Source organism: Malurus melanocephalus, unplaced genomic scaffold (assembly GCF_030028575.1).
Source record: "Malurus melanocephalus ecotype Western Australia unplaced genomic scaffold, MMel_1.1 scaffold_109, whole genome shotgun sequence".
NCBI lineage: Eukaryota > Metazoa > Chordata > Aves > Passeriformes > Maluridae > Malurus > Malurus melanocephalus.
Window position 1 is genome coordinate 1263502 of NW_026623341.1, and position 16427 is coordinate 1279928.

The 16427-nt window shown below is 34.6% G+C and overlaps 1 protein-coding gene across 1 annotated transcript in view; it reads right to left on the reverse strand.

Moving 5' to 3' along the window:
- The window catches only part of EYS (eyes shut homolog), a 685229-nt gene that overhangs the window by 208185 nt on the left and 460617 nt on the right, over positions 1-16427 (reverse strand). The window contains exon 35 of the mRNA XM_057369428.1: positions 106-218. Within this exon, the coding sequence (XP_057225411.1) occupies positions 106-218 (113 nt within the window). The remainder of the gene's footprint in view (positions 1-105; positions 219-16427) is intronic.

The window sequence follows — 16427 nt, forward strand, 5'->3', positions numbered from 1 at the left end:
TAACCATAATTGAAATTATCTAAAATGGTCACCGCATGTAAGGAAGAAAGCAAAATCAGCACAAACAATTTCTTCTGATTTGTAAAGGCATAGAGGGCAGTTTACCTGCAATTGTCAACATTACTTCTTCCCACAGCGTTAGAGAAGCTGAAAGGTCCCACATTATTGATTTCTACGACTTTTATACAGCCAGTGAAATTGTAGACTGGTCCGGAAATCTACAAAGGAAAAAATGCACAGAGTTCTTTTGCTTGTTCTCAYTGTGATAAATTTTAAAAGTAATTCAGTTTATGAAAATATTTGTAGCATAATTCTACCTACTCCTAAAACACCCTCCTGGTTGCCGTTTTTTCTCTAATTAAATTCTACTGAAAAAAACACACAATATTAGCAGTACTGACTTAAAAGTAAACTTAATGAATGCAGAAGAAAAAAACCATGAGATTGGGATATGCAGATGGCAAAACAGCTATGGTGAAAGGTATTAATTTTTTTCTTTTTTTTTTATGGAGGAATAAAGGTCATGGRGAATGGCAAACAGGGAAGCTTTGAAATTTGTAAGTTTACTACTTCTCTGCTCAAAAGATTTCTAGTATCATTAATCATGTTTCAGAGATGCCTAAGGAGCTCCTAAAAATGGGAATCACTGCAGGGGCACTGAAAACACAGAGAACAGTAAATTGTCATGCACTGCCAAGGACCCATTTCTAACACTGAACAGGAAGTCRGGTTTAGATCCTTGCAGAAAGAAAAATAAAAATATCTTGAGGAACAGTTTGCTGAAAGCATAATGACGAGCATTAAATGCTTTTTTAAACCCAACAGGAGCATTAAGCCTGCCAAAAAGGCTTCAGGAATAATAGACCATCTAAGTATAAAGGGAATGTTCAATGAGACAAGGCTCTAGTAGGAAATGTAAATGACTCACCAAATCAAAATTTAATGAAGACTAGTACTGGGAGGTTCCCATGACAGAACCCCTTTTTTGTTGGGGTACATCAGAGACCTCTCTCAAACTGAATTACTGGGAACTTTAGATTTTCTAAAAATCCTAAAAAGTGAACAAAAGTGGCAAAAAAAGAGAAAGATCAAATAGTGTTTGCTTGGGATTCCTATGGGAAATTACCATGGTCATCACTTAAAATATCATCCAAACCATGGGAATGGTAGATATGGATTTTTGGGGGGAGGGGAGGAGTGTTTGAGTTTTTTGCTTTTTATGATTTTGAAAAAGGGGAAAAAAACTAGGGCATGCAAGGACACACCTCAAACTAGAAAACAGTAAGTCCCAATTCCATTCAAGACAAACTTGGAATTACACATTACGAATTACAAGATTAGGAATTACACTGAAGAACAGAATTAACAGATATTTAAATGAACGTAATGTACTGGGGAATAGTTGAGATGGTTTCTGAAAAAGGAAATTGTAACTCACAAGAGGAACACGGACTGTGAAAAAGAATGTCTTGGCACACAGCCTTTGATTTTCAATGGATTTTAACAAGTTTCTGTGCTAAAAGATTCTAAAGTAACTCAGTCACCCTGGGATGACAAGGAAGGCCTTAAATAAATTAAGAGAATGGCTAAAACAGAAGCAGAAAAATTGCAAATTAATGGTGAGGGTTCTCAATATGGAGAGCCCCTAAAACCCTCTCTGSAAATCTGTATTAGAGTCTGTGGTCTTCAATGTATTTAAGAGGCTCAATGTTTCCTGCATTACTCACTCAGGATAACAAAACCAAAATCCTGAGAATAGGATTTCACAATATGCAAAAATGTCACAATATGCAAAATTATAAGGTGTGTAAGGACAAYGATACATATGAGAATTTCTGAACAGAGTTACTGTATAAACCAGGAATTTTCCRTTAGGAAAATTCACTGTCAATGAGAATTAGAACAGAGTGATGTGGGGATGAATAAAGAGTTTTCAGTTTCTCAAAATACAGGATCCAAAGGACAYGAAATGACATAAAACAGGGAGAGCATGAAAACAAGGTAAAGGGTTTGCTTTTCAWACAACTCAAAATTAAGTTGTGGAACTCTGCCACAGGATGTGGATGGTACAAGTCTAAATGAGGTCAAGTCAAAAATCAATCATATTAAAGGGAAAGAAGGGCTGTCTCTCTCCCAGCAGAGAGATAGGCTGTACAAATATAACACAGCTGAAGCAAGGAGAATTGCTTTTTTCTGCACTGCTCAACCACTCTGGAGCATAACATGCCGTGCCATGCCATGCACTGTAAACAGAATGAACCAGCCTTCCAACTCATKGGAGGGCTCAGAGAAGTTCGCTGACAGTTGTTTATTTCCTCAGCAGCAAAGGCTTACAGGAAGTTAAGACTTTAAAAGAGGTGTATTATGACACTGCAACAATGTGGAAGGTCTATAAGGCAGCATTTAAAGTCAGTAAAGTTCAAGTGCAGCAAAGGGAGGATGGTTTCTCTATGGAACAGACAGAGAGRTTTACAATGAAGCTTCCTGGAACTTAAAAAGAAACAAAAACCTAATTCAGGAAGTGGATGTGAACACTCTTCYAAGTTAACTTTGGATATTAAGAAACCAATATTATTTGATAAACCACAAGGGCTGCCAGAGGTTATTGATACAGATAACAGACAATAGAACACCCTTCCTCCTTTGTCAGCCATTCTGGCACAGAAATAAGTGTGATGGACTGCCAAGTGTTAACACTCAGCAGACTGCTTTTGCTGCCATCATCGTAACAAAATATACCAGGTAATCTCTGAAGATATGTTGCCCTGATAAGCTTTACATTTTAATTTTTATAAGAGATGCTTGCTATTTTTTCCCCCTACCTTTTCTAAATAGCAAATAAAACAATTTTCAAATTAACAGGATGCAGGATCTGTTGCAAATTTATTATGAACGCAGACAGAAATGGTTACAAGGTTGGTAATGGTTCTGAACTGGAAACTACATGGGACCTGTAAATTTGCACCCCCCAAAATGAACAACTGAATAGTGTTTWAATATTGGCTGCATGAATCCACTTGTTAAAGCTCTGCTCCCTTTTTTCTCCCTGAGCCTCTTATGGTTGTCCCAGTCATGTTTTTCAACACAAGTCCTCTTTCTTGGGATTGCAAAAATGAACAAACAAAAAAGAAAACAGAAGAAATCGATAAATGCAAAGGTCAGATACAATATGATTTTATGACAGCTACTGYGGCAAGTTATGTTCATTCAAGACTCTGGTATAGGGAAAATTCACAATGTCAACSTATGAACCATTTTGCACACTGAAGAGCAAATTAGTCACTTGGTTGGGAAATCAACATTTATCTGCATATTTCCCCAAGCACTGAAACAGTGAATATTTTAACAACATGGTGCCTTTCCCCTCAGTACTGGCTGGCCTCCTAATAATTTCTCTTATACTGATCTGTGCATATTTTGAAGGTAATGCATTCCTCCAAAGCAATTTAAAAAACAAAAAACAAACAAACAAAAAAAAAAACTTGTTTTTTTTTAATTATAACTACATTATAAACAATTACTTGCATTTGTTCTGCTATGCTTTTTATACAAAAATATAATATGGTAGGGATAAATCAGAATAAGAACTATTGCTATATATAATCAAAACTAAGCAGCTTTTATTCTTCTATTTTTGAGAACAGATACTTTTTATGTTTAGCAAAATATTAAAATGTAAACTTCACATATAGTTGAGTTCCCTTCCATTTACAAAAATACATTAATATGCTGGCAAACTGTAACACTTAAATTGCCTGAAAATGTCAGGGCTAGAGTAACACCAGAGATGTAGTTTAATAGAATTCACTATTCAGAATCTATTCAGATATGTTTGACATATGGTAACCATGCTCTTTAAACGCCCTTTATACTTGACAAAAATGAGTACAGATACTTACCTTGTAGGAAAAGTTCACACATATATGCCAAATCATTTATTAACATCCCTTACTGACTAGCCCAAATTAAGCTGCTATTAAGTAGAATTAGCCTAGAATGAGTTCCTAATGAAATGAACGTACATGCTTTCATTTCACTACAGATTCATAAATAAACTAATGAGGTTTTGGCTAATGATCTGAKCATTTATTTGAAAAACTTRATTAATTGGAAAGAAAACAAAGCATAGCACAATCTTTCCTCATTTGTTTCCACTCAAGATAAATTTTATATATCTTAAAAATTCTCACTATAGATATTACAGTATACCACAATACACGATTCAAYAGTCTTTCATATCTTTGTGATTCCTTAAATATGTCTGATTTTGGAGCCTGATTGGTAGAACTCTCTTCAATAGACTGAAAAACTTTTCAAATGTAGTATTTCAAACCTAATAAAATTACTCACATGCACAGTTTTGAATATTCTAATAAAAATTTAACTTGTATTTACTAGAACCATGGTGAACTGTTTTGAAATTAATAACTCAAAACCCTCTCAATTTAGATAACAGCTTCTTTATTCTAGTTTTGTTCTCTGCTAGTGATTAGAATCATACCATACAGTCATAATGAACTCTGAAATTAAGCAAGCCATAATCTCACCTCTGTATTCTCTTCAAATTGTCCATACAAATTTGGCTAATAATCTCTGTTTTAACCTGCTTGAAGCCAACTACAATATCAAACTCACAAAAAAAAAAATAAATCTGAAAACCAAAAATAATACTTTAAAAAATCCAAACGAACCCACACCTAAATTCCAAGGGTTGTGGTTGTGATGCTTCACCCTAAAGGAGAATTTGTTCTTTAAAAATGTCATTTTAAAACTTATTTTCCTGTCTTAAATATTGACTTACATACAGCAAAAAATAGAACTATAGAGACTACCAAATTAGCAGCAAGATAATCAGAATGTGCTTAATCCAACAGGATTTTTTTCTGCCTTTGTATTTCACTTACTGAGCACTGAAACTTCCCTGCATTAAAGGCAACATGCAACTATGGGATGGGTATTCTCTTCTCTTCAAGCCCAAAAGTTTTCAAGGCTTTGTTAAAAGTCAACATTAGTGACTCACATATTGCCTTGACAAAACCAGGTAACACTTTTGTTCTTGCTGACTTAATTAAAAAAATCAATTAATAAAAATTAAATCTTATTCATTTTAATTCTGGTGGTAGTTCAAGCAAAATGGACAACTTTAGTCTGGTTAATTTGTATAGCTACTAATGAGAAAGAAATGCACCTCCCTTTGACAGCCCTGCTGAAGAAACGGGGGCAGGGGAGTGTGTGTCTTTTACATATCTATACTGTTCTTTACTTCAATTCCTAATATTTACATTTAATAACACTTTCAATACTCAGTTCAAATTTTAATCCACAAGCATTTTTATTCTTAGACAATGGAGTATAAGCCAAAGAGTGTAAACACATTCAGRAAGTGTAGGAAAATTAAAAGTAGTATTAGCTCTCATATAAAAGTAATAAAAGTAAACCCTTAAAAGATGGGAGAAGGAATATTGCTTCAGCTTCCGTCCCAGTACTATATAGGAATGGGAAGGCAAAATGGGAATATGTACTGGTAAACTTACCTACATGCTATCACATAAATAAATTGGGTGAAACACAAAGGAACTTAAATCTTCTCCATCCTGACTCATGCTGACCATAAAAAGAAATACCATATAAATMTATACATAACATCAAAGTTTCATTCAATTCATATCTTAATATAACAGATGGTTTTACACTGAAATTGTGATTCTGAGCCAAACATCCCTAAATAATTTTAATTAGCTTATACTAAAAGGAGGTTCAAGAGGAAAGTGAAATCCAGATTTTTTTTATCTACCACTACTGAATTTTTTAAAGAATTTACCACTATTACCCTGAATGTGCTTTTATTGTATCTACCATGGATTTTGAATCCTATCAGAGTTTCATAAACAAGAAYRGTAAAGCATAATAAAACAAGCAGAAGAGGGGGAGAAAATAAATCCCCAAACTGTCTAGGGTGGTACAGACTTACATTTCTGTCTTCATTTCTCATTTGCTCTAGCCACTCAAATCATAGGTTGCAAAACTTGCAATCCTGATAGCTCTGCTATGGGAAATCAGTAAGTCAATAATTCTTCCAGTCTCCTGTGCTTCCAGTCTCCACAGGTAATTGAGACTGTCCTCTCACATTGGATCTGAATTGGCAAACCACCTCTTGCACTGCTGTGTCTCACAGTGGAAACCAGACCGGTGTCACATGCCTGGTACCACGGYCTAATGGAACCAGTTCCCCATATAACAGGCATTCACATTCCTCTTGCATCATTTCCTCATCTAAATTGACTGGCAGTCTAAATCTTGAGCATAAGTGCTTCACCATCAATTTTCCATGATTTTGACAGTTCTAGCTCAGAATGGTTCATTAAACCACAAAGGATTAATTAAAAACAATAAGTCTGAAAGATTCAAGAATATTGAGAAATTCTGTTACCATTTTTATGAACACTCATCCTTGGCCAGAATCCTTATCTTTTAAAATTGCTCTTGGCTTGCACTTAACAAGTGTAATGTTGCATTTCAGAAGGGATATGAAAACTTGGATGTGAGGAAGGGTCTTCCTAAGCTTTATGGTCACTAATGTCAGTCCTTTCTCTAAACAATTTCAGTGCTTATGCTTATAAACATAATGCATGATTCACTCACTGCATTTGCTGTTGCAATTCTTAGTAAATTCAATTACTGTAATTTATCTTTTTCAATTCTCTCTGTTTAACGTGCTACAAATACCTTATCACTRAGAAAGATGGAAAATATACTGGTCTGAGAGGACCAGAAGATGTAGAGTGAAATTTGGAAAATGGACTTATCTTTATTGTATAGTGCAGGCTCTATCAACTGTGGAAATCAGCTCATGTCCCTTCACTTCACCTTTTCAGAATGACAGTGAAGTTACACATGTTGTACACCATGCTAACACATCACAATATTACAGCACTTAGGGAAAGGTATTTGGAGTCCATCACCATGAACTAGATTTCASTCCAAGTCAGTCAACTTCTGTAGTTCTGGTTCTTGTCCAAACAATAACTAATCACTCAAATCTACAAACCCTTAATCCAAGAGATGTTTGTATCAAGCATATGTGTTTATATGCTGATGGATTTGATGATTCTTATGGGTCAGTTTCAAGTCAGGATATTCTATATCTAAACTAAGATTTAGGGTGAAACACTACTTAGTGAATTGTAGATGCTGAGTTACAAAAAAAGRGAAGTGTTTTAACAAGAAATTGTATGTCTGTCTGAACTAGAAGAGATAACACATTATCTAAAACAAAGACATCTGTATATAAAAGGGTGTTTATTAGAATGAAAAAATTCCCATAAAAATGAAAATGTTCTGATAAAATGGCTTTTCTTTAATGAATGTATATGGTTTATTCTTTTCAGATTTATAAGAAAACTGATGATTCTCAGCTGAAGAAAGGAGAGAGCAGGAAAGTTTCCTCATAGATTTTCACGATTTGTGCTTTTCTTGTATCATGCCAATACACCTTCTGGAAACATATGCAACTGGCTTGTMTGGTTTCATACACTTTAAATACACTTTTTTCCTAGTCCAATTTCTTAAGACAAGAGGTGTTGCAAGGTAAGACAGTGTTCCTCACACACTAGGTAAGAAATATATCAGCTGGCACAGYATGCCTTTCAGCAAATGCTTTCCCTTCCCCAAAATACTCCAGAGAATCCAGTGAGGCATGTATCAGGCCAGGTGAGAAGTTCTGGTTTACAGTRTTAGGAACATGGCAACAAAGAGACCTGCCCGACACACAACAAAGTTTTTAGAAGCATGTGGGCATTCCAAGGTTACCAAGATGTTAGTCACATATATTTAYGTGGTCAGAGGTGTATCTACAGCAGAAAGATCATATAAAAATATTAACCATGATGTGCCAAGAAGGTGATGAGTCCATGGACTTCCAAAATGCATTTAATTATCTCAYTATAATAAAACAATACAAATTATTGTGTTCTAAATTAAATAAACTCTACCAATGACTAAAAATTTAAAACTTAATTAATTTTTAATGAAACAACTGATAGGTTGCTCTGTTGTCTCCTCTGTCTTTCATTTCAGTGTTACTGCCCCTGTGACAAATGTAGTAGAACATGGAAGTGTATCTCTAGTTTATTATGCTAACATAGATTTAGATTAACAGCAGTTTAACTTGGCACTACTGAGAAGTGGACATATAACTTATTTTTTTATCTCTTCTGAGGARATAAAAACCTTTAGCAAAGGGGTGAGGCAAGAGGTTGGATTTGATTACCTAATTCCTTGGTTTAGCTTGAATTTCCATTTTGAGAGACACAGTCCTGAGAGACCTAGGACAATATGTGTTTCCCCAAAGCTTTGAACTGTACTACCTACTCATTGCCAAAGGCTGATGTTGTTTTTTGTGGAGCATTTCCTTTTGCTCTAGCTCTAAATTTTACTTTTCCCCACCTTGACTTGTCTGTTACTCATATACTTTTCAAAAGACACACCTAATCCTGAAATTCTCATACTTTCCCTGAGTTTTGTGCTCTTAGACTCCTTAATTAAAGCATTTACAAATTTTATTTGGAATTTATGGTCCCCAGGAAAGCCAGAGTAAACAAAAAGATCAGATTCACATGAAACCACATTATGCACTAGATGATCTAGAGGAGAAATCAAACTATGTTCTAAAAACTAAAAGTTTGAAGAAATTTCTTCACTTAAAAAAMCCCCCACATATTAAAACAACTAAACATGCATGGCAGATTCTGAACTGTTTCTTTACTTGCTTCCATCACTCAGATTCTGGAAGTGAGTTCCCTCCTCTCCCTCCCTAGCGTTATTTTAAGCCTCAATGCTCACCTGCTCTGTTCTTCTCAAGATGAAATCTTACCTCTTTCATTTTTACTATCAACATACCTCAGGCTGTTATGCAGGACAAACATCACAAGGTCAGCCACTYTCCCTTTCCAGAGATTTAATGCATTTGTACAGATTTTCAAGCATATTCTTGTTGAAGAAAAACTTCCAAAAGTCAAAAAAAGTCAACACTATTAAAGGCCCTTTGAATGTAGTGAAAATAAAAAGCTCATGCAAATGTGTAGCCACAAACACTGTAAAGGAAGTAAAATCCAGGTACAGACAAAGCTTTAAAACACAGAAGAGAGCAATAGGCACCAACAGAGTAAATTATCTCTACTCCTTTTTGCTTTCAAAAAAGATCACCATTAATACTAATAAAATTGGAAATCAAAGATTTTTTCTAATGTTCCCCAAAATTCCATTTCATTAAATGATTCCTCCTCATCATCTATTCTTTCATTTCCAAACCTCATTTCATTTAGATGAAAGAGCACAAAATAATAGTTGCATTTCCAGTGCGGAACAGCTGCCAGTTCTTTTGTTCCTCTCTTTCTTTTTACACTGCACATCAAAAATCACAAATTTACAAACAAAATGTGATCATCATGTTCTTCTCTTCATAATGACCTTTTCTTTTTATTACAGCAAGTTATTCCGCCTCTACCTTCAGAGCAGAGTGCATTTCCTGCTGGCAAATGTGTTGTTTGACCACTTTTCAGGCTCTGATGTTCCCTGCAAGCCCAATAGGTACATTCAAATACTTAGTTTAGAGTGAAGCCATTAAGCAAACAGCACTGAAGGGCTTATTTGCCAGGGAACAGGAATGGCCTCCATTTACTACAGTTTTCTATAAAATCTGCCTCTGCTACATTGTTTGCTATTGGGAAAAGGAATGAAACCACACARCAAAATGTCAAAGCTGTCAAGAAACACAAAATCAATTTATTGTTACWGAAATAATGGAAACTTTGTATGTAGAAGATCAATGAGAATGGGAGATCCTGTATTGAGAATGTAWAGAGAAAGATTGCTGATATTGTTAGAAAAGTAGGTTCTAGATGAAATCACATACTGTGAGACTAACTTCGCATGCATAACAGGAAACCAAATGCTTTTAAATTTGGTAGTCTCTATTCTTCAACAAAATGTCTTTTTTATTAATCAAATACAAAATCAGCCTAAAAAAACCCAACCCAACAAAACCCTTACATTTTAGTTTGATAAATGTCAAGGACACCACAGAAACACTAATCAGCTGGATTAACTCTGTAAGRAGCAAACAGGAACCACCATAATTTAAATACAGTCTAGACAAACAAAACTACATCTTCAGTGACAGTTTTCTTTTTTGGAAGGAAAACASACAAAATTAAAGAGATCAGATAAAGAACTGACAATATGAAAGAGCGAAGGTGCAAAATTTCCTTTATTAAAATGGCAGGAATGTTTGGCAATCACCTGCTGGAAGAGGGTACTGGGAATAATGAATATACACAAACCCCCATACAAGCAAACACCAAAGAATATAATATATGTTGGAAGTAGAAAGCATAAAGATGAAATAAAACTTGTCAAAACTCAAACTGAGCTCAACCTTATACAAGTTTCAAACACATGGAAGAAAGAAGAGTGACAAATTACAAGTGAGAAACAGGACCAAGTTAYAAATACTGCAGCTGCCAYCAAAACCCTTYGTCTTATTAACACTGGAAAAGCACYWCTAGGGTTTTCCWAGAYWGTYRTGTATTAGTGTGATTTTKTAAAAAGCWGAATTTTTMATTTGCTTCTATTTTAAATTAGCATTATGCTCCCTTAAGCATAAAATTTATATTGGGAGAAAGATAAAATATGTTTCCACAATGAGCCAGAGTGGGCTCTGATTAAAAAATAAAAAGTTTCTAGGTAACAGATGGAAGACAATAGGCATAGCAAGGAAGTAGCCGACTGCAGCTTAAGCAGAGAAACTGAAACTACTCTTAGAAGAACAGAGCACAGAATGTGGGTGTAGAGATAACAAAGAAGAAAACAGGACCAAAGAAGATGCAAATTCAATATATTTCAGAAGATGATGTTGGGTGGGTGAGAGTTGTGTCTAGCCATTTTTTTTCTACTTTGATTTCAAACGAAGCTTTTATTAGAAAGAGGTTAAAAATTCTAGGTTATTCTGCTAAAACCTGGAATGTTACCTATTTTGAAGAATTTTGGTCCTCTTTGATTAAAGAAACCCAAGCAGAATATCATACCCAGATAACTTCCTGCAATTTACAACAGATCAAGAGGTTATCAACTGTGAGTGTATTTACGCATCCTTGTGCTAAAACTCCACAAGAAAACCCCAGCTTTCAACAATCGTTTCACTCAAAGTTTGGGAAAGGTATATAAACTCATGACAATTTTCTTACTGGAACACCTTTCAGTACATTTCCCTGCAATTTAGTGAACCAGGTACTTCTACTAATAGCTACTTCAAGATGAGATCTTGTCCAAAACATTATTAATGCTCTTTTAATTTCAGAAATACTCATTTTCATTGAGTACTGAAGGCTGAAACATATCTAGACAGGAAATAAAACTTTCTGTTTGCAATCCTAGTATTTCTTKATAAAAATATTTTTAGTTCCTTGTGGAAGGAATGGTTCTCACTAGCTAATCAGGCAGGGAGGGCTCTCACTTCTGGAAATACCTTTAGCACACTGAAAAATCTACTGCAGGCCTCCAAATTATTAATGACACCTAACAGAAGTATTAGAGAAAGCACTGTGTCTCATTCTTTGTGAGCACATGACAAAAATGAGCCACAGAGGTTCAGGATGGTAGAGAGTAGAAAGGAAAACATGAGCAAACTCATGGGTTGCCATTAAGACAGTTTAGTAAGTGAAGACAAAAAAGTGACACAAAATCAATCACCACCAACAGGCAGGTGCCCAACCAGTCCCTGAGCAACAGCTACTTTGGAAAAACTTCCTCCCATTTTATCATTGAGCACGATGTTATATGGCATGGGATATCCTTTTGGTCATCCAGGACCAGCTGTCTCAGCTGTGACCCTTCCCAGGCTCTTGACCACACATAGTAAGAAAAAGAAAGAGGAGGAACTGAAGCTGTGTAAACAACATTCAGCAACAGCCAAATCATCCCTATATTAGCAACACTGCTCGGGTCACCATTTAAAACACAGCACCATAGACTCTGCAGCCAGATCCAGTATGGAGAATCAAYACATATTGATCTATTGCATTTATTACACAAAATTTTGCAGATACACTGGAACAGTGGTTGATGCAATGCTCACTGTGGCTCAGGGCATGGAAACACAACAGGCACTAAAGGTATCACAGATATGCAAAGTGATACAAACACTAGTGAAAATGGTGACAGAGGTAAGAAATAAACCCCAAAATTACTGAAATTACTGTACCAGACTACTACAAAAACACAGCTGTGAGAGCAAAAATTTTATTTCTGTTCACAATTCAGGAGGCACTACATGGTTATGGAAAATTAAATAAACTACCTTAGTTTACTTTCGAACAACATGAATGCTTTTGGTTAGTGAGTTTTTATTTATCAGAAATGGAAACAATTTGCTCCACTTGCCATCCAAAGCACAGAACTTTAATCGGTAAAAGTAATTTTCAATGGGATTTAGCAGCAAATTGTCTTCTTTTTTTTTTTCCTGAAGACAAACTCATGGATTTGCATTTTAATAGGATGAAGTTATACACCCAAAACTCTATGTTTGTGGCATCAACCTCTCTGCTGCTGAAAAAACTTCAAGAAAAAWCACACATACATAAAATAAGAGGAGATGAATATTAAGTTTTATCTATTAAAACGTGGTAAGAATTTTGTATAACATGCTTTTTTCTCATGTAKATTGAGTTTTGTGGTTAGATTGCGACACTTCATGGCTCAAAATTTACCTTTATAAAAAAGCAAGTGAACAGATGAGTAAATTGAGAGTTAAAGGAGATCAGCTCTTGATGTTASTTGTGTGCTGCTCGGAATGCATAAAAAACTCAAGGCAATATTAGTGCAGTCTCTTTGACTGCATAAAGAACCAGTCATCAACAGTTGAACCCACAGTTACCAAACACAGAAGAAAAGAATGGGTGACAAATCTAGGCAAATCTTCTTGCCTGACTAGTATTTACATGCTGTCAGATATTTCTCTGCATTGTCAAATGTCTGGTTTCCCCTGAAGCTGAAAGGGCCCTGCCTAAACTACGTGGAATTGCTCTTGCACAATCCCCGTTTAGGTTTACACCATCAGGTTTATCACCTCAAGAATTACAAAAGAAAGATTAGAGGCCATGCACTGGTATCTGCTGGTACATGATCCCAAACCCTTATTTCCKACTTCCTTATTTCCTCTATAGGAATTATTAGTCAAAAAGAAAAGGAAATATTTCTTCCATACTAAACAAAAATATGAATTCAAATTTCTCATTCAATTCTCCACATTCAAAGTTTGTTTGCATCCCTCTACCCTACATATTTTTTTTTTAGAAATGATCTCAAGGGAACAAGACAGAAATTTTCAGTGATGCCTTGGTATCAGTCTTTTAATTTGCTGAGGATGCTATCTGGTTAGCTACAAGCATTTAGTTCATACTAATCTGAGTTCAGACACTCAAATTATCAAACAATTAAAATGCTTTTGAGAAAAGTACTTCCATAAAGTCAAATTCTGAGGGTATTTCAGTGCGACAACGGCACAACCATCATAATTTAAGATCAGCAAAAGATTTTGCAATTTTTTTTTCCCTTTCTTTCAGATTTAGAACCTTCAGGAGTTTGATTTCCCCATGCACACAGAGCTCTGGTTATTTCTAGCTGCATAAATGARCTTCTAGAGAACACAGTTAAAGCTATGCATATCAAGAATGTCATATAAAGAAGAAACTAAAGTAAACTATTTGGCTCAGCATCCTGATTCTGCTCAGAGTTTTGGAGTGCAAACCCATTGCTTTTAATGTTCTGATTCAATGTGGCTGCTCTTAGCCAAGGCCTGTTGCACAGATGGCTCTGGGCCATGAACTTCTAAAAGTTCACTGGCTTCTTTTCTGCAAGAATATATTGTAGCTGTAATATCACCAGTTCTGGTGATCTGTAGCTCTGTAATAAGTATAATGAYCTTGGCATTTTAGCATTATCTAATGAGAGTAAATYACACTTTCAGTCTTGTTTATAGTAATCACTTTTTATTGCGGTCTGTTGATACATTATACATGTGGAATGCAAATGATTTTTTTTTAAAGTAGAGATGTTGATATTAATGAAATTTTTGCACTTCCGTGAAGCACAGCCTTGTCAAAATGATTCAATTTTTATAACCTTAAGTGACCCCTTTAATTTGATGCAGAAGATAATCARTGAGTAAAAACCTTGATTCCTCATCAGCAACATTATCTGGTCTATGTATTTAACACAGTGAAGGATATTTCTTGCTTTCTGGTCTGAAGTTATTTTGCCRTGGTGTTAGAAGACTTTATTGAAAAGTTTAACAAACATTCTATTAATATGATATCAGTGTTTGCATTATTAATATTACTATTTCTATAATATMATAATAAATACACACATATGTACATATATGCATATGTGAAATTCTAACTTCTGTTAAACAACTCAAATGAAATTTCAAGTAGAAGTAGTAAAAATATCACAGAATACAGCTGGAGAAATATGCATTTTCATAATCAATAAGTCTGATATTATACACATCAAAAGTACTTCTCTTAATATCTTCCTAATAAAACATGAAGTGCAACCCTGTAACTAATAAAATCACCCAAATTGACATAACTTTTYAGTATAGACTCACCAGAAAGCATTCAGGAAATAGTATTGAATAACCTTTATACTTACTTTTATGCCTTGCATTCTACCTTTTCAATATTATAAATTTGGACTTTATTAGACATACTAGAAACATTTGTTGTATTTTTTGATTAATAATCTAGGTTTAGATTTTAATATAACTAGCAAAATTCAAGATTTCTGTGATCTGCTTAAAACTGTTCTTGTTTGGGTTTTTTCTTTAAGGATCACACAGTACTAATATTGATCCTCAGCAGGAAATCAAACTTGTTTCAAGTAGATAAACCAGTAATTAATTATCCAAAAYAYTTTTATGAACATACTCAGATATAAGAAAAAGAATTAACAAATCRATAATATGACTATAAGCATACTGATTTATCAAATTAGAGAAAAAGAAATAAAATGTGTCAATCTTCACTACAATGCTCTCTGTGCATATCGCCTCAAAGTTAATAGTTCAAATGATGCAGTGYCCAAGATCACAATCTCCAGCCTTTTCAACACAGATTGATTTAAAAAGCCAGCAATACAGTATTTCAGGAATGTTTTAGTTTTTTCTTGATGGTATCAATTCTCTGTACTGTTTAGCCCTGAAGGCCTAACAAGAATGCATTCTTAGATGGCAAAGGCTGCTGGCACACTAGCAACAAAGAATCCTAGAGGGAAACACTGGATACTTTCAGCAAAATATCTGAAGTCTCATGTRTATTTCTTTTTGGCTCAGTGGATTAGGCAAGAGTGTACATTACCATTATACAGCAGACATAATTACAGTATATGGAAATGTGAGTACAACTGATTTACCACTATAACTCCATTATATTTTTCTCTTTACCTGGAAAAACCTTTTTTTAAAAAAATAAAAAAATCACATTCAAAATATACATGACAGAACTAAATATGCTACAAAAATTGTATTATGGACATTTGCGTAAACATAGCTCTCTTTCTGACAAACCACTAAAACATTATTTATTTTCAAAAGAAAAATAACTGCCTATGGAAAAATACCTGAATTCTAAACAGGMAAAAAACCCCAGTAGAACAATAAGAATATGACAAGCATCTTGAYGGTAGAAATATAAACACCAGGATATTATGATGCAAGAGTAAAAATCATGTAAGGCATAGGCTGCACCAGAAAAAGACARTATAACAAAAGTAGTCAAATAAATATATACAAACTTGCACAAATTATTTTGCACTAAAATTTCACGCAGAAAGAAAAATATTATATTAGAGCTATGTTAGATATCACCAAGGTGATGATAGCATTTATTAAATACTAAAGCGGGTTAGAAGGGGTAAGGTAGAAAAGACAGTAATAACAGAATTTAATTACTCCCAAGCAGTCTGGTAAGAAATCATGACAAAATATGCTGAAGGGACTACATTTTTAGATGCTGCAAATAATGGTTCCTTGGAACTGTCAGAGAAACTACAAGAGATATAACTCTTGGTTTTACATTGCTAGGCAAAGAATATGTTTCAATATTTCAATATATTATCTTTAGCACCCGTCCCCAAAAAAACATTAAAAACACTGTCTATAATATACTCAGTTTCAGTGTTCTCCTGGGAGCAAATAACACTTAAAAATCCACCAGAAGGATTAACTGCATCAGGACAAGGTTAGTAAGGATCAAAACAACTGGAAAGTTCCATGGGTAAAATGTTTGCAGATTACAGAAGGACACTTCTATAGAGTTCAGTAACTCCATATGATCAAGTAGAAAAAAAATCAAGCATGACTAAGGGAA